Consider the following 25,664-nt stretch of genomic DNA (forward strand, 5'->3'; position numbering starts at 1 on the left):
ACCAGGATAATTCTGACACGCATAAGGACTTGGAAGAGACTTGATCAGTTGTCTTTCCAAAGCTCAACGCTGATTTGTTGTCTCTCGCCGCACGTCTTCACATTAGATCAAATCCGCTTCACGACTCATCTGAAATGTAAAAACTGAACAAAACAAAGTGGTGGTGAGAGAGAGGGCATTTTCTTTAGTTGTTCCGCAGCACTTTGCAGGCGAGTGTGAGTGTGGCCTAATCACTTGTAGGCCTTGATAGAGTGTGTGTTAATAAACATTGGGCTGTCTCTTCTCCCCTGGTGATTAGTGGTTTATGTGCTGGGCTCTCTGCAGGCTGAAGACGCAGTCCTGAAGATTGATGGAGGGCCATGCTATTCAAACAGCAGGCATTGCTGAGACAAAAGCTCTTCGTTCTGGGCAGCCTCGCAATCGGAAGCGTCCTCTACCTCGTGGCCAGGGTTGGGACTCTGGATAGGTAAGTCCTCCACCTCAGATTCTAAAATATCACAACTTTAGTGTGAAATAAATTAACACATGAACAAGCCTCGTTCTACTTTTTCAAATGAAATGACTGGCAATCTAATCTTAAACTTTGTCTAAAATGGTAGCGCACAAATACAATCAAGTTTTAATTATATTGCATCAATTACAACAAAGCCACATAGGCAAGCAGTAGGGAGAGGAAAAGACCTGCAGAACAAGACTCAGAGGTTTTGACTCTCTACTGCTCATCCACTGAGATCAGGAACTTCCAGTTCTACTGTCAGACACGTTGCAATAAGAGAGAGAAAAGATAGAGAAGACAAATCTTCAGAGAGACAGACCCTTCGTGACATATAATGGTCGCACTGCGTCAGCCTCCCTAACTGAAACTGGGATCTGGTTCTACATGAGAGGAGCTTGATAGCTGATAGCTCCGCCTCCATTCTACTTAATATATGTCTTATGTCTTTGTAAACTTTTCTGTATTTCTTTAATTTCTTTATAAAGCACTGTGACTTGGCCTGTGTTTGAATGGTACAAATAAATGTGCCTTGCCTTGTGCCTTGCCTTGCCTTGCCTTGCCTTGCCTAGTACAAAACCTCCAGAGATCTGGAACTCAGATCTCACACATGTTCTGATGGGATGATTGTAAGTCAACAGTGGCACAGTGATAAACAAAGTTCCACCAGAGTGCTTCCATACTTATAAGTAAGTACCTTAGCAAGACCTCTGGGAAAGTACAGGAAACAATGAACCCATACTACATACCCATTGAAATGATCAAACTTCATAATGTTCACAGTGCTATCGGTTGAGATGTCAAAATGAATGGAAGCCTGCAGTAGAACCAATGTAACCACAGAGATGGACACATCCTGGATCCCTGCCAATGTCACCACACACAATCAATCACTGGAAGGTTACAGGTTCAATTCCAGATCTGTGCAATAGTCAAAGTATTCTTGAGCAAGACAATGAACCCCAAGTTGCCTCCAGTGAATGAAGTAAGCACCTTTCATGGCAGCCGCCTCCATTGTGAATGTGACGGACTATGGAAAGTGCTTTAGTCAGTATAAAAGCATCAAATCAAAGGAATTCAATTCTGGTTTGATTTAAGTGGTATTTGTTAAACACTACATTTATTGTTTCTGGGTGAGTTTTCTGCTTTGTTTAAAGCATTTTAAGTGCAATTTAATGAATTGTTAGAATAAAAATATGTGCCTATATATTAAGAAATTGCCCCAATTAATCCCTAAAACATGAACTCCTCCAAACGTATTGAGAATGTCTTCCTCCCATCAGCACCAGTACTGGTATTGGTAGGTTACTGGCAGGTTATGAGCTAATAAAACTAGTTGGTATTGGCAGGTTATTGGCAGGTTATGAGCTAATAAAACTAGTTGGTATTGGCAGGTTACTGGCAGGTTATGAGCTAATAAAACTAGTTGGTATTGGCAGGTTACTGGCAGGTTATGAGCTAATAAAACTAGTTGGCATTGGCAGGTTACTGGCAGGTTATGAGCTAATAAAACTAGTTGGTATTGGCAGGTTACTGACAGGTTATGAGCTAATAAAACTAGTTGGCATTGGCAGGTTACTGGCAGGTTATGAGCTAATAAAACTAGTTGGTATTGGCAGGTTACTGACAGGTTATGAGCTAATAAAACTAGTTGGTATTGGTAGGTTACTGGCAGGTTATGAGCTAATAAAACTAGTTGGTATTGGCAGGTTATTGGCAGGTTATGAGCTAGTAAAACTACTTGGTATTGGCAGGTTACTGGCAGGTTATGAGCTAATAAAACTAGTTGGCATTGGCAGGTTACTGGCAGGTTATGAGCTAATAAAACTAGTTGGTATTGGCAGGTTACTGACAGGTTATGAGCTAATAAAACTAGTTGGTATTGGCAGGTTACTGGCAGGTTATGAGCTAGTAAAACTACTTGGTATTGGCAGGTTACTGGCAGGTTATGAGCTAATAAAACTAGTTGGCATTGGCAGGTTACTGGCAGGTTATGAGCTAATAAAACTAGTTGGCATTGGCAGGTTACTGGCAGGTTATGAGCTAATAAAACTAGTTGGCATTGGCAGGTTACTGGCAGGTTATGAGCTAATAAAACTAGTTGGTATTGGCAGGTTACTGGCAGGTTATGAGCTAATAAAACTAGTTGGCATTGGCAGGTTACTGGCAGGTTATGAGCTAATAAAACTAGTTGGCATTGGCAGGTTACTGGCAGGTTATGAGCTAATAAAACTAGTTGGTATTGGCAGGTTACTGGCAGATTATGAGCTAATAAAACTAGTTGGTATTGGCAGGTTACTGGCAGGTTATGAGCTAATAAAACTAGTTGGTATTGGCAGGTTACTGGCAGGTTATGAGCTAATAAAACTAGTTGGCATTGGCAGGTTACTGGCAGGTTAGGAGCTAATAAAACTAGTTGATATTGGCAGGTTACTGACAGGTTATGAGCTAATAAAACTAGTTAGTATTGGCAGGTTACTGGCAGGTTAGGAGCTAATAAAACTAGTTGGTATTGGCAGGTTACTTGCAGGTAATGAGCTAATAAAACTAGTTGGTATTGACAGATTACTGGCAGGTTATGAGCTAATAAAACTAGTTGGTATTGGCAGGTTACTGGCAGGTTATGAGCTAATAAAACTAGTTGGTATTGGCAGGTTACTGGCAGGTTATGAGCTAATAAAACTAGTTGGTATTGGCAGGTTACTGGCAGGTTATGAGCTAATAAAACTAGTTGGTATTGGCAGGTTACTGGCAGGTTATGAGCTAATAAAACTAGTTGGTATTGGCAGGTTACTGGCAGATTATGAGCTAATAAAACTAGTTGGTATTGGCAGGTCACTGGCAGGTTATGAGCTAATAAAACTAGTTGGTATTGGCAGGTTACTGACAGGTTATGAGCTAATAAAACTAGTTGGTATTGGCAGGTTACTGTCAGGTTATGAGCTAATAAAACTAGTTGGTATTGGCAGGTTATGAGCTAATAAAACTAGTTGGTATTGGCAGGTTACTGGCAGGTTATGAGCTAATAAAACTAGTTGGTATTGGCAGGTTACTGGCAGGTTATGAGCTAAAAAAACTAGTTGGTATTGGCAGGTTACTGACAGGTTATGAGCTAATAAAACTAGTTGGTATTGGCAGGTCACTGGCAGGTTATGAGCTAATAAAACTAGTTTATATTGGCAGGTTACTGACAGGTTATGAGCTAATAAAACTAGTTGGTATTGGCAGGTTACTGACAGGTTATGAGCTAATAAAACTAGTTGGTATTGGCAGGTTACTGGCAGGTTAGGAGCTAATAAAACTAGTTGGTATTGGCAGGTTACTAGCAGGTAATGACCTAGTAAAACTAGTTGGTATTGGCAGGTTATGAGCTAATAAAACTAGTTGGTATTGGCAGGTTACTGGCAGGTTATGAGCTAATAAAACTAGTTGGTATTGGCAGGTTACTGGCAGGTTATGAGCTAATAAAACTAGTTGGTATTGGCAGGTTACTGGCAGGTTATGAGCTAAAAAAACTAGTTGGTATTGGCAGGTTACTGACAGGTTATGAGCTAATAAAACTAGTTGGTATTGGCAGGTCACTGGCAGGTTATGAGCTAATAAAACTAGTTGATATTGGCAGGTTACTGACAGGTTATGAGCTAATAAAACTAGTTGGTATTGGCAGGTTGCTGGCAGGTTAGGAGCTAATAAAACTAGTTGGTATTGGCAGGTTACTGGCAGGTTATGAGCTAATAAAACTAGTTGGTATTGGCAGGTTACTGGCAGGTTATGAGCTAAAAAAAACTAGTTGGTATTGGCAGGTTACTGACAGGTTATGAGCTAATAAAACTAGTTGGTATTGGCAGGTCACTGGCAGGTTATGAGCTAATAAAACTAGTTGATATTGGCAGGTTACTGGCAGGTTAGGAGCTAATAAAACTAGTTGGTATTGGCAGGTTACTAGCAGGTAATGAGCTAGTAAAACTAGTTGGTATTGGCAGGTTATGAGCTAATAAAACTAGTTGGTATTGGCAGGTTACTGGCAGGTTATGAGCTAATAAAACTAGTTGGTATTGGCAGGTTACTGGCAGGTTATGAGCTAATAAAACTAGTTGGTATTGGCAGGTTACTGGCAGGTTATGAGCTAATAAAACTAGTTGGTATTGGCAGGTCACTGGCAGGTTAGGAGCTAATAAAATTAGTTGGTATTGGCAGGTTACTGGCAGGTTATGAGCTAATAAAACTAGTTGGTATTGGCAGGTTACTGACAGGTTATGAGCTAATAAAACTAGTTGGTATTGGCAGGTTACTGGCAGGTTATGAGCTAATAAAACTAGTTGGTATTGGCAGGTTACTGTCAGGTTATGAGCTAATAAAACTAGTTGGTATTGGCAGGTTACTGGCAGGTTATGAGCTAATAAAACTAGTTGGTATTGGCAGGTTACTGACAGGTTATGAGCTAATAAAACTAGTTGGTATTGGCAGGTTACTGGCAGGTTATGAGCTAATAAAACTAGTTGATATTGGCAGGTTACTGACAGGTTATGAGCTAATAAAACTAGTTGGTATTGGCAGGTTACTGACAGGTTGTGAGCTAATCAAACTAGTTGACAGAGTCCAGGTGTGTTTCAGTAAAGTCAGCAGGTTTTATCTACCAGATGTTTCTTCAGGTGAGACGTTCACAACACTTTCACTGCTGGGAGGCGTCATTAGCTTTGTACAGAGAGGTGAAGAGGCTCCTCCCACTTTAAAACAGTTCGGGTACATCCGAAATGTCCCTCCTAACTCCTGATCTATTGACTTTCACTGAACCCCGGAAGTGTTTGGTGTAACAGTCATGATAAGGACTGTCCGAATTCTCAAGAAGCAAAGAAAAGGAGGCCCGTTGCTTCCTTTAGAGCCTCCCTTAGCATAGGATAGCATTGATGCACACTTTCGCAAAGGAGGCGAGCCATGCTGCTCCACAATTCCTTGTGGCGACAACATTTAAAGGGACCCGCTCATCCGAGCGTTTATGTAGAATAATGATGGCAGAAAAAGGACGCAGATCATGTAAGTTACCAAAACAATAATCTGCTGGAACAACTTTAAATCATCTGGATCCCAAGTGCGCTTTTTATAGTCCATTTTCGGAACCTTGTAATTCTTTCCCTACCATGGCACATGTCACTAACTTGTGCCGCCGTCGCATTATTATGATGTCACTAAGTGAAGGTGCAGTCCGACTGCCACACCAACATGAGCACCTTTCACTGACTACTTTATGGAGCAGGGGTTAAGTGAAAGTCGATAGATAAGGACAAAGGAGGGACATTCCAGCCGTACCCAGTGTGACGGGAGCGGCTGGCTGCAGTATCCATGGCAACGCATCAGCACTGGTCAGCCTGAAAGTGTCAGGAAGTGTCGCAATGCCAGTGGACGGATCATGTGACACTGCAGTTCTAGTTTATTATCTGATTTTCTATTGTAATCCTGTTTAGTAATCCCAGTTTTTATAGAATATACCTGTAGCGAGATGACACACATTTTTATGCATTTTAACGGATTACAGTTACATTTTCTTTTTATCCTAATTACATAGTGCTGTTTATATATATATAAACAGCATATATATGTATATATATATATATATATATATATATATATATATATATATATATATATATATATATATATATATATATATATTACATGTTGTGTACACATCTGTCGCTAAATACTTGTTCATGTGCATGTTGTTGGTTTCCCCCTCTTATTGCAAATTTTAGATTTTGATAGTACTATGAAATTAACTTTGTTGTAATTTGCGCGACAAAGTTCATCGCAATTTGTTTGCATTTACCTCTCTGTTTGCCATACTGCTCCTTTTTCTTTCCTTTTTTCTTCCTCTTATCCTTTTTCTTGCGACTCTGGTGGTGGTGCTTCTTTTTCTTCTTGCGTCTTTTCTTCGATTTCTTGTCTGAATCAGAGGAATGAGTTGATGAGGATGTGGAGCCCGATGAGGAGAATGAAGAGGAGTTGGATGGGCTGGAGGATGAAGCAACAGAAGACACATCAGGAGACGAGTTAGTCGAGGAAGATGTGTCAATTGTCCCGCTGTCACCTGCATCAACAACAAAACAGAAAATACATTAAAAAATGAATTACAAAGTATGATGTCAACTCAAGTCAATTCATCTTATCAATAGCATTTAACATTTATTAAATGTTAATTGGTACATGGATTGTGCTTGTATAGCACATTTATTGACATTGCGACCACCCAAAGCGCTTTTACATGATATAATTTAGTATTTTGAACAGCAATGTTCTAAACTGTTATTGTATATTTGAGATCACCACCTCATGTGCACATAAAGCAACAAGTCTGCATTTTTTCACAGGTATTGTTCAATGTTTCACAATAAAATAAGATTGGAGCATTGAATGCTCTTTTAAAAAACCCGGGATGAGCAGGTCAGGCTTTGAAAAAAAATGGTGATTCGCACACCCCTACTACTTTGACCAGGTTGTTGGAGGAGGGAGTGTTTCTCCTTGGTCAGGTCACTGGTTTCTTCTGTGGCAGTGTGCTTCTTAAGAAGATGCTCTTCTTAACATTTAAAAAAGCTGTTGGAGCTAGAGTTGCCTCAGTATCTGAAATGAGAGGACAGAGCATTAAAAAAGTGATTATAAGCAAGGTGGCGGTAAAATAAAAAAATGAGCAGCTGGCAAATATATGGATGGATAGGTACACACACACACACACACACACACACACACACACACATACCTCAGAAAATAACAATTCTAGTAGTTGTTGGCCTACAACAACTCTTTTCGGGTAAACATGCACACACACGCGCAAATTAATCAGTGGGAAATTAACCAAACTGGTTGGATGATGCAGTAGAACAATCAACCTGTGTTATCCTAATCATACATTTCTAATGAAAAAATAACATGCAATCTTGCTTACCATCGCCATTGTCCGTGTGCGCAGCATGGTCCACAGGTGTAGTTTTCCTTTTACTTCGTACCCGCTGTTGACTTTTTTCTCTTTCTCCCTAAGTACCTGGATTCATTTTGGCATTTTGTGCATCGCCACTTCCGCTGGGAACACAGAGGAAGAGGAAGAAGTGGGTGTTGGGGATGTTCAGTGTGGACTAGAGAGGAAGAGGAAGAAGTGGGTGTTGGGGATGATGCTCAGTTTGGACTAGAGAGGAAGAGGAAGAAGTGGGTGTTGGGGATGATGCTCAGTGTGGACTAGAGAGGAAGAGGAAGAAGTGGGTGTTGGGGATGATGCTCAGTGTGGACTAGAGAGGAAGAGGAAGAAGTGGGTGTTGGGGATGTTCAGTGTGGACTAGAGAGGAAGAGGAAGAAGTGGGTGTTGGGGATGATGCTCAGTTTGGACTAGAGAGGAAGAGGAAGAAGTGGGTGTTGGGGGTGATGCTCAGTGTGGACTAGAGAGGAAGAGGAAGAAGTGGGTGTTGGGGATGATGCTCAGTGTGGACTAGAGAGGAAGAGGAAGAAGTGGGTGTTGGGGATGTTCAGTGTGGACTAGAGAGGAAGAGGAAGAAGTGGGTGTTGGGGATGATGCTCAGTGTGGACTAGAGAGGAAGAGGAAGAAGTGGGTGTTGGGGATGTTCAGTGTGGACTAGAGAGGAAGAGGAAGAAGTGGGTGTTGGGGATGTTCAGTGTGGACTAGAGAGGAAGAGGAAGAAGTGGGTGTTGGGGATGCTCAGTTTGGACTAGAGAGGAAGAGGAAGAAGTGGGTGTTGGGGATGATGCTCAGTGTGGACTAGAGAGGAAGAGGAAGAAGTGGGTGTTGGGGATGTTCAGTGTGGACTAGAGAGGAAGAGGAAGAAGTGGGTGTTGGGGATGCTCGGTGTGGACTAGAGAGGAAGAGGAAGAAGTGGGTGTTGGGGATGTTCAGTGTGGACTAGAGAGGAAGAGGAAGAAGTGGGTGTTGGGGATGTTCAGTGTGGACTAGAGAGGAAGAGGAAGAAGTGGGTGTTGGGGATGTTCAGTGTGGACTAGAGAGGAAGAGGAAGAAGTGGGTGTTGGGGATGTTCAGTGTGGACTAGAGAGGAAGAGGAAGAAGTGGGTGTTGGGGATGTTCAGTGTGGACTAGAGAGGAAGAGGAAGAAGTGGGTGTTGGGGATGTTCAGTGTGGACTAGAGAGGAAGAGGAAGAAGTGGGTGTTGGGGATGCTCGGTGTGGACTAGAGAGGAAGAGGAAGAAGTGGGTGTTGGGGATGATGCTCAGTGTGGACTAGAGAGGAAGAGGAAGAAGTGGGTGTTGGGGATGCTCAGTGTGGACTAGAGAGGAAGAGGAAGATGTGGGTGTTGGGGATGCTCAGTGTGGACTAGAGAGGAAGAGGAAGAAGTGGGTGTTGGGGATGATGCTCGGTGTGGACTAGAGAGGAAGAGGAAGAAGTGGGTGTTGGGGATGTTCAGTGTGGACTAGAGAGGAAGAGGAAGAAGTGGGTGTTGGGGATGTTCAGTGTGGACTAGAGAGGAAGAGGAAGAAGTGGGTGTTGGGGATGTTCAGTGTGGACTAGAGAGGAAGAGGAAGAAGTGGGTGTTGGGGATGATGCTCAGTGTGGACTAGAGAGGAAGAGGAAGAAGTGGGTGTTGGGGATGTTCAGTGTGGACTAGAGAGGAAGAGGAAGAAGTGGGTGTTGGGGATGATGCTCAGTTTGGACTAGAGAGGAAGAGGAAGAAGTGGGTGTTGGGGATGATGCTCAATGTGGACTAGAGAGGAAGAGGAAGAAGTGGGTGTTGGGGATGTTCAGTGTGGACTAGAGAGGAAGAGGAAGAAGTGGGTGTTGGGGATGCTCGGTGTGGACTAGAGAGGAAGAGGAAGAAGTGGGTGTTGGGGATGTTCAGTGTGGACTAGAGAGGAAGAGGAAGAAGTGGGTGTTGGGGATGTTCAGTGTGGACTAGAGAGGAAGAGGAAGAAGTGGGTGTTGGGGATGATGCTCAGTGTGGACTAGAGAGGAAGAGGAAGAAGTGGGTGTTGGGGATGTTCAGTGTGGACTAGAGAGGAAGAGGAAGAAGTGGGTGTTGGGGATGATGCTCAGTGTGGACTAGAGAGGAAGAGGAAGAAGTGGGTGTTGGGGATGATGCTCAGTGTGGACTAGAGAGGAAGAGGAAGAAGTGGGTGTTGGGGATGATGCTCAGTGTGGACTAGAGAGGAAGAGGAAGAAGTGGGTGTTGGGGATGATGCTCGGTGTGGACTAGAGAGGAAGAGGAAGAAGTGGGTGTTGGGGATGTTCAGTGTGGACTAGAGAGGAAGAGGAAGAAGTGGGTGTTGGGGATGATGCTCAGTGTGGACTAGAGAGGAAGAGGAAGAAGTGGGTGTTGGGGATGATGCTCGGTGTGGACTAGAGAGGAAGAGGAAGAAGTGGGTGTTGGGGATGTTCAGTGTGGACTAGAGAGGAAGAGGAAGAAGTGGGTGTTGGGGATGTTCAGTGTGGACTAGAGAGGGAGAAGAAGAAGTGGGTGTTGGGGATGTTCAGTGTGGACTAGAGAGGAAGAGGAAGAAGTGGGTGTTGGGGATGTTCAGTGTGGACTAGAGAGGAAGAGGAAGAAGTGGGTGTTGGGGATGTTCAGTGTGGACTAGAGAGGGAGAAGAAGAAGTGGGTGTTGGGGATGCTCGGTGTGGACTAGAGAGGGAGAGGAAGAAGTGGGTGTTGGGGATGTTCAGTGTGGACTAGAGAGGAAGAGGAAGAAGTGGGTGTTGGGGATGTTCAGTGTGGACTAGAGAGGGAGAAGAAGAAGTGGGTGTTGGGGATGCTCGGTGTGGACTAGAGAGGAAGAGGAAGAAGTGGGTGTTGGGGATGTTCAGTGTGGACTAGAGAGGGAGAAGAAGAAGTGGGTGTTGGGGATGTTCAGTGTGGACTAGAGAGGAAGAGGAAGAAGTGGGTGTTGGGGATGTTCAGTGTGGACTAGAGAGGAAGAGGAAGAAGTGGGTGTTGGGGATGTTCAGTGTGGACTAGAGAGGGAGAAGAAGAAGTGGGTGTTGGGGATGTTCAGTGTGGACTAGAGAGGAAGAGGAAGAAGTGGGTGTTGGGGATGTTCAGTGTGGACTAGAGAGGGAGAAGAAGAAGTGGGTGTTGGGGATGCTCGGTGTGGACTAGAGAGGGAGAGGAAGAAGTGGGTGTTGGGGATGTTCAGTGTGGACTAGAGAGGAAGAGGAAGAAGTGGGTGTTGGGGATGTTCAGTGTGGACTAGAGAGGGAGAAGAAGAAGTGGGTGTTGGGGATGCTCGGTGTGGACTAGAGAGGGAGAGGAAGAAGTGGGTGTTGGGGATGTTCAGTGTGGACTAGAGAGGAAGAGGAAGAAGTGGGTGTTGGGGATGTTCAGTGTGGACTAGAGAGGGAGAAGAAGAAGTGGGTGTTGGGGATGTTCAGTGTGGACTAGAGAGGGAGAAGACATGCAAAGCCGGTTCTGTGTTCAGTTGAGAGAAGAGGAAGGAGAGATCTGGGGCCACTGATTGCTCACCATGTTCAAGTGGGATCTACAATAAATGCTTATAGAAAAGCTCTACCTCAGCTTGGTTCCACCCATTTCACCGTCAATCACAGTGTCCTATGTCGATGCTAACAGGTGCACATACCCAGCATATAGAGGTTTAGTTAGCGGGCCTGGAGAACGGTCAAGGAAGATGTGTGGAGACTCAGGGGGAGTCGTACAGAGGAGTCACTGCTAGACCATCTCCAAGTCATTGAATGGCACGAGTGGCTTGTCCGTAAGCATCGCAAAGGGCCTTTAGGACGGATAATCCATGACATCGCTGCAATGTTTGTACATTAAATGTCCCTCTAAAGTTCTGTTGAACAAGTGTTTAGCACAAAAAGTGCTATATTGTTGTTTACTGTTGTTGCTGTTCTGCCGTGTGATGGCTTCGTTTGTGTTGAATGTAAGTTGTGTTTTGAAACAACAAAAACACAACCTTTTATTGACAACAATTTCACTTGTGGTGTTTTTTGTTTTTTGTTTTGTTTTTGTTTTTTTGTTTTTTTTTGGGGGGGGGGGGGGGGGTATAGCACACACAAAGCCTATGGGTGGAACAAGGCTGAGTTATAATAATGTGATAATTTAAATATCACGTCAGATTTCTGTACCTTGAACTTGTTCCACCCATTTGATGTTCTACAAAATTCCAGTAGATGGTTAAATAACTATTAATAACTGGTCTCTAAAGTGTGAGTTAATACATTCATTATTAGTAATTAGCTTACATACTTTATTAGGATATCATTCTAAAGTTGCAACTATTCCTCATTTACTAACTGTTCGTAAATGAGGAATAGTTGCAACTTTTGAATAACGCCTTAATAATGTATATAAAGTATTAACTGATACTTAACAAGTCATTAGTAAGTAGTTTACTAATGGCTTATTCATGATCTAGTACTAATTAATAAGGTATAGTTATAATTCATTAACATACAGTTAACATGTAGTGTATAAATTGTTAACTGACAGCCTGTAAATTATTTATTAGCTAGCTATAAGGCACAGTTATAAAGCCTTAATCAACTGTTAGCAAATATTCGACAAGAAATCTATAACTTATTAACTCATTCAGTGCCAGCCCTTTTCAAATTTGGCACGTCCCAGTGCCAGGGTTTGTTCAACATTTCAGCGTTTTCTCAAAGCCCATAGAAAATGTTGTTCTGTCTAAATCTTGTCAAGAAACATACCAAATGAAAATTCAGACTTTCCTTTATCATCAGAAAAAATCTGTTTGTTTGTACCTGTTTCCATTCATTAGTAATGGCCTCCTGAACATGGGTGGGTATCACTGAAAATCCTGGTTTCTGACCAAAAAGCTGAGAAAAATGGCTTTTTGTGAAAAACAGCATTTCAAGCAGAAAATATCTTTGATCATAATTCTTTTTGCTTCAATGGCATCTCAAACACTTTGAGAAGTCTTCCCATTATATAATGAACCAAAATAACACGGACAACATTTTTTAAAGTTATACAAATACAACTTTATTGCAACCATGTAGAAGCATCAACAAGCATTGGAAAACGGTCATGTACATATGCATGTAAGAGGTAGCAGATACAAATAAACCATCAAATAAACATTTTGCAGGGATGCAGTAACGCAGATTGGCCAAAGGGGGGAGCTCACGGATTGAAGATTATAATCCGATTATAAATTCAGCATCATGCGGATATAATTGCATTTAGTGAATCAGAATCACTTTTAGAATAACTTTTATTGCCAGATCATGATAACACAACAAAAAAATGTATGCTTTCACCGCTAACACAAGAGGCAATCAGTGAACGCATCAGTTTTACCTGTAGAGCTATGCGCTGCTTTGGCGCGAGGCTGGGGCGACGGGCTTCTGCTACTCGCAGAAGAGGTCGGTATCCACTCGTCCCAAGAATCTGGGTCAGGCTCGCTGAACTCTGATTCATCAGGGATCGGATCAGGGATCGGTCTTCTCCCAGATCTTTGACTTCTCCCTCTGGTTTCGACGACTGTGATGGTCCCAGTCACCGGCTCGCTGAAGCTCGCTCCGTCAGAGGAGTGGTCTCTGCCGGCGTCTTCTATAGCTGCGCTGCTGGTGCTGGGTCCTCTCAAAATGCTCTGCTGCAAAGTTAGTTGCTTGAACTGACCGGCTGGCCGATCGGTCTTGCTCCGCCGCTTTGACATGGCTTCTGAGACGGTACTCTGTTCTACATCCTTGCGATTACAACTCCAATTTTTGATACAAGCAAGATCATGTTAGTAGCCCCGCCCCCATGCAAAAAACGCCATTAACGCGTAAACGCGTCTTTGGCACTCAGCGGTACTATTCGAAAAAACGCGAAAACGCGTCTTTGGCACTGAATGAGTTAACTAACAGTTTATCAATGATTTATGAACTAATTATAACGGATAGTTATTATAAAGTGTTAGAGATTCTGGTATAGGTATCTTCTCAATAGCCGTGCCTCTGCCTCCTTTCACAACATTTCTGACACTTTACACCGTTTCTGAATCCAGGCAAAGGTAAGAATAGTGGCGCAGCCCAAGTTATTGAAATGTTGCCATTTGACCCTTGTTTGAGTCTTGAATCTTTCTTCATACAACAGAAGCTAACGTACATAACCATCAGGTTTCTGAGCAGATTTCAGACTTTTGAGTTTTAACAATGATCTCTGTGTGTTTTCCAGACTGCAGCCCGTTTGCCCCATCGAGAGCAGGCTGCCTCTTCCAGAGCAAATCCCTCTCCGGACGCTGCAGTTGAACCGCGGCCTGCTCCACGAACTACGGAAGGGCAATGCCACCAAAGAGCAGATCCGCCTGCACAACCTGGTCCAGCAGCTGCCTCGTGCCATCATCATCGGGGTCCGCAAAGGGGGCACCCGGGCCCTGCTGGAAATGCTCAACCTGCATCCGGCAGTGGTCAAGGCCTCACAGGAGATCCACTTCTTTGACAATGACCAAAACTATGCCCGGGGCATTGACTGGTACCGGGGCAAAATGCCCTTCTCCTTCCCTCACCAGATTACCATTGAAAAGAGCCCCGCCTATTTCATCACCGAGGAGGTCCCGGAACGCATCTTCAAGATGAATTCATCCATCAAGCTGCTGATCATCGTCCGTGAGCCCACCACCAGGGCTGTTTCCGACTACACCCAAGTGCTGGAGGGCAAGGAGCGCAAAAACAAGACTTACCACAAGTTTGAGAAGCTGGCGATGGACATGAGCACCTGTGAGGTGAACACAAAGTACAAAGCTGTCCGGACCAGCATCTACACCAAACACCTGGAGCGCTGGCTAAAGTACTTCCCCGTGGAGCAGTTCCACATCGTGGACGGGGACCGGCTCATCTCGGACCCGCTGCCAGAGCTGCAGCTGGTGGAGCGCTTCCTCAACCTCCCGTCCCGGATCAGTCAGTACAACCTGTATTTCAACGCCACCCGGGGATTCTATTGTCTGCGATTCAACATTGTCTTCAACAAGTGCCTGGCGGGCAGCAAAGGCCGCATCCACCCGGATGTGGACCCATCGGTCGTGACCAAACTGCAGAAGTTCTTTCACCCCTTCAATCAGAAGTTCTACCAGATCACTGGCAGGACATTCAACTGGCCGTGATTTTGAAGACTCTGAATTCCTTTGACCAGATTTCTTGAATTCCCTGAAGTAAAAAAAGATGAACACCCCATTGCAAGCTCTTCAGACTTTAATAGCACTTTGATTGAATTGAATACAAGTATGACAGTGTGACCAAATATAAGAAGAACTTGATGTAATTCTGTTTTTACGTGTATGACAATACAACTAAATAGTTTGATGGTTTGACTAAAAGATTTCATTCAAGGTACCTGATCTCACAAAACGACTTCACCTGTCTGTCAATGTTTTATTTTTTCCCATGAAGGAAAAAAGAGCCAGTGCTGGGCTGCGTGATTAATAAAAGAAATAATTTTTAAAGACTATCAAACACTGATATTCATGCTGTTAAGATAAGCTTAATATGTGATGCTTTTATTCATGATGAAACACAAAATAACATCTGTTAAACAACAAAACTCACCATTTGTTCCCTGTCATATTGTTTACTTGACCAAATCTGCATGAGCAAACCAGAAGCCTTTAGAACATCCAACACTCTTTGTGTCCACTGTCTCGGTTTTGTTTACTCTTTTATTTATTTCCAGCTGTGATCAGTCCATGACAAGGGGTCCTCTTTTAATTCTCACAGTCTGAACACACAAGGCTTCTCAGAACAGACCCAGTGTTTGTTTGACAGTCACCACATCGAAAACCCATGGAAGAAGTTAAAGGGATCATATTCAGCTTTTCACCTCCTTCTCCTGGTCTTGTCGGTCCACAAACCTTGTATTAGTTTCCAGCTCCTCCTTGATTTTCCTTCATTTGAACATTGGATCCTAGGAGCTGCATTCAGAATCTGCTGTGTCTGTGTGAGCTGGACTGGCTCCGCCCACACACGCCCATCTTGATAAGAGGAGGATGTACTTCCTGTCATGGCGCCATGTGCCAGAGCAGAGCTGCCTGATTGTGGGAGGAGTCAAAGTGGCTGAACCTCTGATGACACTATATAGGGTTTGATTTCTGATTGGCTGGTTGGAGCAACACACTTTTTAAAAATTGAAACAAACCAGTGAGAGAGGACACACTCTTCACTTCTGGGGTGTCGTTCCAGGCATGGGGACGATTAGTACTGTTGGAAAACCATCAGAAAGTAGCATTTGCATAATATGACCCCTTTAAGGCTTGAACTATTTTTTTTTTAATGCAACTGTGCTGTTTTCATTCCCCCACAGCTTTCCCAGTGGTTTGCCAACATGAGGCAAAACGTCATAATGGAATATAAGAAAATGTAAAGAAGGAAATAAAAAGTTGTCCTTTGATGACTTCTTGTCGAACCAACTGTTCTATGATAATTGGCAGAATTTGACTGTTTCTGTGCAAATATCCTTCTGTATCACAAATGTGTTGTTAAAAAGGCTCAATTAAAGAACATGTAAACATTTGTTTGTTTTTGTAAATATTCAATACATTAAAAGTAATGTGGTTTATATTCATTCTTCTTTTGGTTCAAGCACCACACAGGTGCTTTTATAAAGACTATTAGTATAACAACATGTGACGACATGTTTAATTTACTTATTTGATAAAATAATCTCTTAGGAAGAATTCAGAGGAGTGTTAGCAATTGGTTTTTTTTCGATTTTGATGTTAAACTTTGAGTATGCTCAAAATCAAATAGTAAAGTCAGCAGCGCACACCAATCAAACAATATATGTCACCAAACAAACTGTGAACAAGTAACATCAGAAAAATATTATCCGGTAGCACATCCAAAAAGGAGTGGGAAGAAATACAGCTTATTAAATCCCAGCCCCAAATTCAATGCTTCAGAAAATAATAATATCACACAAGATCAATTCAAAAACAATTATGTCCATCCATCCATCCATTTTCTACCGCTTTATCCGGGGCCGGGTCGCGGAGGCAGCAGTCCGAGTAGAGTTGCCCAGACTTCCCTCGCCCCAGACAACACCTCCCTCGGGAGGCGTCCGGGGGGCATCCGAAATAGATGCCCGAGCCACCTCAGCTGGCTCCTCTCGATGTGGAGGAGCAGCGGCTCTACTCCGAGCTCCTCCCTGGTGGCTGAGCTCCTCACCCTATCTTTAAGGGTACGCCCAGCCACCCTACGGAGGAAGCTCATTTCAGCCGCTTGTATCCGGGATCTGGTTCTTTCGGTCATGACCCATAGTTCATGACCATAGGTGAGGGTAGGAACGAAGATCGACCGGTAAATCGAGAGCTTCGCTTTTTGGCTCAGCTCCTTCTTCACCACGACGGACCGATACAACGTCCGCATAACTGCAGACGCTGCACCGATCCGCCTGTCGATCTCACGCTCCATCTTTCCCCCACTCGTGAACAAGACCCCAAGATACTTGAACTCCTCCACTTGGGACAAGGGCACTCCACCGACCTGGAGGGGGCAAGACACCTTTTTCCGGTCGAGAACCATGGCCTCGGATTTAGAGGTGCTGATCCTCATCCCAGCTGCTTCACACTCGGCTGCGAACCGTGTCAGTGCATGCTGGAGATCCAGGCTTGATGGAGCCAACAGAACCACATCATCTGCAAATAGCAGAGATGAGATTCTGTGGTCCCCAAGCTGGACCCCCTCCGGCCCCCGGGTGTGCGTAGAAATTCTGTCCATATATGTGATGAACAGAACCGGTGATAAAGGACACCCCTGCCGGAGGCCAACGTGCACAGGGAACAGGTCCGACTTACTGCCGGCAATGCGAACCAGACTCCTGCTCCGGGAATACAAGGACCGAACAGCCCTCAACAAGGGACCCTGGACTCCGTACTCCCAGAGCACCCCCCACAGGACATATCGGGGGACGCGGTCGAACGCCTTCTCCAGATCCACAAAACACATGTGGACTGGTTGGGCGAACTCCCACGAACCCTCAAGCACCTGGTGGAGGGTATAGAGCTGGTCCAGGGTTCCACCATCAGGAGAACCTGGTGGAGAGTATAGAGCTGGTCCAGTGTTCCACCATCAGGAGAACCTGGTGGAGGGTATAGAGATGGTCAAGTGTTCCACCATCAGGAGAACCTGGTGGAGGGTCTAGAGCTGGTCCAGTGTTCCACCATCAGGAGAACCTGGTGGAGGGTCTAGAGCTGGTCCAGTGTTCCACCATCAGGAGAACCTGGTGGAGGGTATAGAGCTGGTCCAGTGTTCCACGACCAGGACGAAAACCGCATTGTTCCTCTTGAATCCGAGGTTCGACTAACGGCCGGACCCTCCTCTCCAGTACCCTGGAATAGACTTTCCCGGGGAGGCTGAGGAGTGTGATCCCTCTGTAGTTGGAACACACCCTCCGATCCCCCTTCTTAAAGAGAGGGACCACCACCCCGGTCTGCCAGTCCAGAGGTACTGTCCCCGCCCGCCACGCGATGTTGCAGAGACGAGTCAGCCACGACAGTCCCTGCACATCCAGAGACTTAAGGAACTCTGGGCAAATCTCATCCACTCCCGGTGCCTTGCCACCGAGGAGCTTCACAACAACCTCGGTGACTTCAGCTTGGGAAATGGACGAGTCCACCTCTGAGAACCCAGCCTCTGCTTCCTCAATGGAAGACGTGGTGGTGGGATTGAGGAGGTCCTCAAAGTATTCCTTCCACCGCCCTACGATATCCCCAGTTGAGGTCAACAGCTCCCCACTTCCACTGTAAACAGTGTTGGTGGAGAACTGCTTCCCCCTCCTGAGGCACCGGACGGTTTGCCAGAATTTCCTTGAGGCCGACCTAAAGTCCTCCTCCATGGCCTCTCCAAACTCCTCCCAGACCCGAGTTTTTGCCTCCACCACAGCCCGGGCTGCAGCTCGCTTGGCCTGCTGGTACCTGTCGATTGCCTCGGGAGTCCTATGAGCTAACAGTGCCCGGTAGGACTCCTTCTTCAGCTTGACGGCATCCCTTACTTCCGGTTTCCACCACCTGGTTCGGGGATTGCCGCCACGACAGGTGCCAGAGACCCTGCGGCCACAGCTCCAAGCAGCAGCTTCGACAATGGAAGTGGAGAACATGGTCCACTCGGACTCAATGTCTCCAGCCTCCCTCGGGATCTGTGAGAAGCTCTCCCGGAGGTGGGAGTTGAAGGCTGCGCGGATGGAGGGCTCGGCCAGATGTTCCCAGCAGACCCTCATAACACGTTTGGGCCTGCCGAGTCTATCCGGCCTCCTACCAGTCCAGCGCATCCAACTCACCACCAGGTGGTGATCAGTTGACAGCTCTGCCCCTCTCTTTACCCGAGTGTCCAAGACACGTGGCCAGAGATCAGATGACACAACCACAAAGTCTATCATTGACCTCCGGCCTAGGCTGTCCTGGTGCCACGTGCACTTATGGACACCCCTGTGCTCGAACATGGTGTTCGTTATCGTCAAACTGTGACTAGCACAGAAGTCCAATAACAGAACACCACTCGGGTTCAGATCGGGGAGGCCGTTCCTCCCAATCACCCCCTTCCAAGTCTCGCTGTCATTGCCCACGTGGGCGTTGAAGTCCCCCAGGAGAACAATGGAGTCCCCAGTTGGGGCACTGTTATGTGCAATTATGTTCCAAGCAGAAATGTAAGGCTTCTGAAAAGTCTGTTCATTTCTATGCAGTCACTGGTTCACCATGAATGAGAGCATGTCAGCAGTGTGGCCTGGAGCCACAACCTGGAGCCCTGCTCTGTGATGGAGGCCCTCAGCTCGTCTGCATTGTTGCTCTGGTGTCTCTCACCGTCCTCTGGACAAGAGCCCAGACACTTTCTCTGGACAAGAGCCCAGAGAAAGTGTCTGGACAAGAGTACAGAGAAAGTGTCTGGACAAGAGCCCAGAGAAAGTGTCTGGACAAGAGTCCAGAGAAACTGTCTGGACAAGAGTCCAGAGAAAGTGTCTGGGCTCATGTCCAGAGAAAGTGTCTGGACAAGAGCTCAGAGAAAGTGTCTGGACAAGAGCCCAGAGAAAGTGTCTGGACAAGAGTCCAGAGAAAGTGTCTGGACAAGAGTCCAGAGAAACTGTCTGGACAAGAGTCCAGAGAAAGTGTCTGGACAAGAGTCCAGAGAAAGTGTCTGGGCTCTTGTCCAGAGAACGTGTCTGGGCAAGAGCTCAGAGAAACTGTCTGGACAAGAGCCCAGAGAAAGTGTCTGGGCTCTTGTCCAGAGAAAGTGTCTGGACAAGAGCCCAGAGAAAGTGTCTGGACAAGGGCTCAGAAAAAGTGTCTGGGCCAGAGCTCAGAGAAAGTGTCTGGGCTCTTGTCCAGAGAAAGTCTCTGGACAAGAGCCCAGACACTTTCTCTGGGCTTCAGGTCAGGACAGTCTGCTGGACAATCAACTCAGCTTCTCCATGAAGCTGCTCAGCAGCAGGAAGCAGGACGTCTCTACAGTTTCCTGCTCAATGCTGCTTTCACTGTGGACTTCAGAAGAGCCAGTGGAGCGACGCCAGCAGGGGACATGGTGGCTGGACCAGCAGAGGACATGGTGGCTGAACCAGCAGAGGACATGGTGGCTGGACCAGCAGAGGACATGGTGGCTGAACCAGCAGAGGACATGGTGGCTGAACCAGCAGAGGACATGGTGGCTGAACCCTCATCCTGAGAAACTCCACTCTGGACTTCAAGCTACTACCTCTCCTCTTCCTCCACACTGGATTCTGAGCCTCTCCTCTTCCTCCACACTGGGTTCTGAGCCTCTCCTCTTCCTCCACTCTGGATTCTGAGCCTCTCCTCTTCCTCCACACTGGGTTCTGAGCCTCTCCTCTTCCTCCACACTGGGTTCTGAGCCTCTCCTCTTCCTCCACACTGGGTTCTGAGCCTCTCCTCTTCCTCCACTCTGGGTTCTCAGCCTCTCCTATTCCTCCACTCTGGATTCTGAGTCTCTCCTCTTCCTCCACACTGGGTTCTGAGCCTCTCCTCTTCCTCCACTCTGGATTCTGAGCCTCTCCTCTTCCTCCACTCTGGATTCTGAGCCTCTCCTCTTCCTCCACACTGTGGATTCTGAGCCTCTCCTCTTCCTCCACACTGTGGATTCTGAGCCTCTCCTCTTCCTCACCACTGTCACGGCTGGGGGCCGGTGCGTGGAGCTTGAACCCAGAAGCAGACCTCAAAGCAGAGAATTGGGTGCAAATGTCAGTTTTATTGTGCAGGGAGGAAAAGGGGAGCTGGAACGGAGACGGGACCCGGGGAATCTCTGGGGGGCCTCTTGGAACCGGGACTGGACCCGGGGAATCTCTGGGGGGCCTCTTGGAACCGGGATGGGACCCGGGGGGACTTCTTGGAGATCTCGGGGGGGCTTCTTGGAACCGGGACGGGACCCGGGGAATCTCTGGGGGGCCTCTTGGAACCGGGACGGGACCCGGGGGGACTTCTTGGAGATCTCGGGGGGGCTTCTTGGAACCGGGACGGGACCCGGGGAATCTCGGGCGTCTGGGAACAGGAACGGGGACCACCCCTGGGAGGACCCTCACTCCCCGGGGAGGACAACACTGACTCACCTGCGGCAGCAGCCAACAGGAGGACCAGGCAGCACGGACTGGAGACCAAGACAATCCTCTGGCCCCAGACCCTCCTCACTGCAGGGCTTAAGTGCTTGGAGCAATCAATTGCTTGATTGCCTGCAGTAGCGTCAATCAGGGCGGGTCCGGAGCTGGAGTGAGGTGTGGATCCTAACACACACTGTGGATTCTGAGCCTCTCCTCTGAGCCTTTCAGTTCAATCACTCACTGTCAGTGCTTCTGAAAAATACATTCCTCTTGAATTATGACCCAAGTTTACAGGAGTAAACGGGGGAAAGAGAAGCACTGACAATAACGCCCTTATTGCCCCAGGTTGCCTCAGTCAGACCTGAATGCAGAGTAACCTGAAGTACAGTCGCTGAGCTGATGCTGACATCTCGTGTTCAGTTGGAGAAGTTCTTTGGAGGACAGTGATTCAAGGGTCCCCAGGGGTAGTTTGTTCGTTTTTATTTATCATAAGCACAGTCAAAGAGAATTTATCTTCAATAATGTATTTATTGAGGATACCGGTACTTTATATTTACTGTTCACAATGAGTGCCAAAAATAAAAGGTCTTTGTATAAAAGAAAAAAGAAAAGTCACACAGAATAAGGGCAGAATGTAAAATAAATTCAATCAATAAATAAACTCTTTAACAACCACCTTTGCTACCTTTTCTGTTTGCTGTGTTAAATATTCTCATTTAATTTTTGTCTCTAATATTTTAATTTCAAAGTCAGCTGATTTTAATATTTTAATTCTTTACATGTCAGCTTAAATACCTTTTAAATTAAATCAATTTTACACACACACACACACACACACACACACACACACACACACACACACACACACACACACACACACACACACACACACACACACACACACACACACACACACACACACACACACACACACACACACACACACATATGCAACAGGTGCTCATGCAATGTAACAGGTGAAACAGAAAATAAAAGCTTGCAACTGCAGACGTGTCATCATCCCTATCGGATTGTAAACACTACTCCAGCCCAGTGCCCGAATTCACAAAGCATCTCAGGGAACTCTTAACTTAGCCTATAGCCCCGTTTCCACCGCACAAAAAGTGCTGGAATGGACAGGTATAGTCTGTTACGGTTCGCAGTTCCACAGCAAGAATTTGTGATTTTCCTGAAAAAACCTCTCCAAAGGAGCTGGCTTTTCCTCTACCCCTCTGTCAGAGTACCAGGAACCATGGAACAGGTCTGAGTTTGAGGACCCGTCTGCTGATTGGTCAGTGATTCACTTCACGCCCTCAATATTTTAATATGTCAGTTGTATGAATCCTCTGCTGTCAGTGTGGTCAGATTTGCACTGGTTGGTTTTTTTTTGCCTTTTGTTTTCTTTGCTGCTCAAGTTTCATGTTGGTTGTGAAAGAGCAGATGTCACTCTTAAGAAAAATCCATCACCATCACCATCATCATCATCATCATCATCACCATCATCATCATCATCATCACCATCACCATCACCATCACCATCACCATCACCATCACCATCATCATCATCATCATCACCACCATCATCATCATCATCATCATCACCATCATCATCATCATCACCATCATCACCATCACCATCACCATCACCATCATCATCATCACCAACATCATCATCACCATCGTCACCATCATCATCATCATCATCATCATCATCATCACCATCATCACCATCATCATCATCATCATCACCAACATCATCATCACCATCATCATCATCATCACCATCATCACCATCACCATCGGCACCATCTTCATCACCATCATCACCATATTGTGGGAGGAGCCTGGCTTGCAGATATTGTGGGAGGAGCCTGGCTTGCAGATATTGTGCAGTACTGTACAGGAGATTATTATCTGGCAGACCTTTCCTGGCGACAGCCTCACTTCCCCATGCAACACATGTGTTAGGTGAAAGACCTGCTAGCATGATAGAAAAGAGACAACCCCAGTATGGAGAGCAATAATAGTCAAAACAATCAAGATTCTTGCTCAAGGGCAGAGACTGAAGTCACAGCTCGTTCATCGATCTGCGAAGTTCTTCCATCTGCTGCCCGCTTTTATTCCCAACGTTGAAGTAGGCGGTTACATTCTCATTCCATGATACAACAAAGCAGGTTAACACTGGATCTCAGGCCTGTGTATGTGTGTGTGTGTGTGTTAGTACATTTCTATGTGAGCTGAGAAGGTAGGAATTCCCTAAGAGAAGATATTCCTCAGAGACCTTGAAGACATCTCAGAGCGGCGTAGTTAAAATATCTTCTCATCAGTACAAGGTACAATGACTCGTGGTCTGGCAGGCGTAAAGCAGCGAACAACACAAACATGCACGAATCAACGATTACTTGCAAAATGTTAATTCCCATTATACCAAGTACTAATCTTTAATATAAAGTACAAATGTACTTATCAACATGGAGTCTGAGTTTCAGTTGTCCAATACCCTGTTCGACCAACGCTGGTGTTTTCTTATGGGCCCTGTGCACAAACAAAAAGTATGGAGTGAGAAGCCAAGGTTTCCACTATCTCCTAACAGGTGGCAGCCATTTGGACCGAACCATTCTTCAAAGAGCGTCTCAGCTCTCAGACAACATCCGGGCCATTTGGACCGAACCGTTCTTCAAAGAGCGTCTCAGCTCTCAGACAACATCCGGGCCATTTGGACCGTACCGTTCTTCAAAGAGCGTCTCAGCTCTCAGACAACATCCGGGCCATTTGGACCGAACCGTTCTTCAAAGAGCGTCTCAGCTCTCAGACAACATCCGGGCCATTTGGACCGAACCGTTCTTCAAAGAGCGTCTCAGCTCTCAGACAGGAGTCGTGTGTTGAGCCACGACGTCCACAATCATATAGTTTGCATTAAAAACAATCAGTGTGTTGATGCTGTGGCAGTGTTCTCTGTTTACATAAACAGCCTCATCTTGCGACGGTGCCGTTATGTGGATGTGACACCATCAATGACACCAACAACTTACGTTTTACGTGATGCACCTGAACACATCACTCAAAGCGGTCAGCTCCAAAGCGCCGTTATCCCATTCCCTGTTGTTTTTTAGGTTTTTGAGATTTTTGAGGTTTCTATGAACCTGGTAGAGGAACTTTTTTGTGTTCCTTACAATACATAATACAATACAAACACAAATACAACATTAAAAAATCCATAACCAGTCTTTCATGATCTCAATTCTATGTGGATGCATTACTGGTTTAATAGAGCGATGACTCTTGACTGGTGGGTTTGTTTATTAGCATTGCATTTTATTGTGTGTCGCTATACTTGTATTCTCTTTTAAAGCATTTAATTCTAATGTGCTTGGTCCAAAATAGAAGAATATATATATATATATATATATGTAAAAACTCAAAATGGATCTACAATGAACTTCTTAAATATACTTGATTTTAGTATTTGTCAATAAAACCTTTACACATTTCCCAATTATTTCTGCACCGTTTGAGATTGTTGTAATGGAAGTGTTTGTCCACACGGGGGCGCTCTGAATCAACGAATAGCTTCACTCGGTTGGCATTCAAATATCATGTATGTTTAAATCATTATAGGACCCATATTGTCTATATTTCATGTTCCAGTCCCTCCTCTGCTCATGTGGATAATAATGTGGCTGATATGAAGGTGAAAACAGTTGTGGAACAACAAAAACCATACTTGTACCTGAAAACACATTTTCTCCAGTGGACATGAAGGTGAAAACACATTTTCTCCAGTGGACATGAAGGTGAAAACACATTTTCTCCAGTGGACATGAAGGTGAAAACACATTTTCTCCAGTGGACATGAAGGTGAAAACAGATGTGGAACAACAAAAACAGCAGTTCAATGTGAAGCAGCAGAGACTGAGATGTGGGCGTGTCTTGTTTTGGTTTCTCCTCATGTCAATCTTCCTGGAGGCGGGGCTTCTCCATCTATGTGACGTCATCAAATAGAATCAAGGTGTTGAGCTCCCCCACCAGGTAGAACAGAGAAACATCACTGTGAACTCAAGCTGGAGGGAATCAATGAAAAAACACTTTGGGGATTATATGAACCCCAAATAGCACTTTTATCATGTATAAAGACCAGAAAAGTCCATTTAGTATAATATGGAACCTTTAAGTATGCATTTGTAATTTAAAAAAATTACAAATGCGTTATATAGGTAAGTCCTATTTTGGGCAAGTCTTTTTTCAAAATCCAGTGTTTTCTTGAAGTTTGTTTCCCATTGGGCGGTCTGCCACCCAGTGACCTTAAACTACACACTGCATTAGGATGGAAATGGACTTCACCTGTAGTTATCCATTATAGTTATGTATGGTAGTTGGATATTGGATCTATTCACACTTCTGAACGGTGCTTCTTTATGTTTGAAATAGTCCTGCACTGTGAGGGTGACTCCAGTGGTGAACCTGCTGGGCCACATGAAAGACAATGCCTCCTTTTGCAAAATGTCAACATGCAAAGCTAAATGCTGCATCTTTAAGTATGCTGCATTCCAGCCATATGTATTGATCCAACCAGCTTTTCTTGAAACAAGTCAACACAAGTTCTATTGATGTTTGTATTAACCAGACAACAAATTATAATATTCACATATAAAAAAAAATTCTTAAACCCACATATAT

The 25,664-nt window shown here is 45.2% G+C and overlaps 1 protein-coding gene across 1 annotated transcript; it reads left to right on the plus strand.

Moving 5' to 3' along the window:
* Positions 1-359: 359 nt before the first annotated feature.
* Positions 360-14,562, plus strand: LOC308142937 (heparan sulfate glucosamine 3-O-sulfotransferase 5; the record flags this gene model as incomplete). The annotated part of the gene is made up of 2 exons (XM_080513556.1): positions 360-466; positions 13,638-14,562. 2 exons carry the CDS (start codon positions 360-362, stop codon positions 14,560-14,562), a joined length of 1,032 nt encoding a protein of 343 aa, XP_080369682.1.
* Between the last annotated feature and the right edge of the window lie 11,102 nt (positions 14,563-25,664).

Source organism: Blennius ocellaris (assembly GCF_963422515.1).
Source record: "Blennius ocellaris genome assembly, chromosome: 18".
In the NCBI taxonomy this organism is placed as follows: Eukaryota; Metazoa; Chordata; class Actinopteri; order Blenniiformes; family Blenniidae; genus Blennius; species Blennius ocellaris.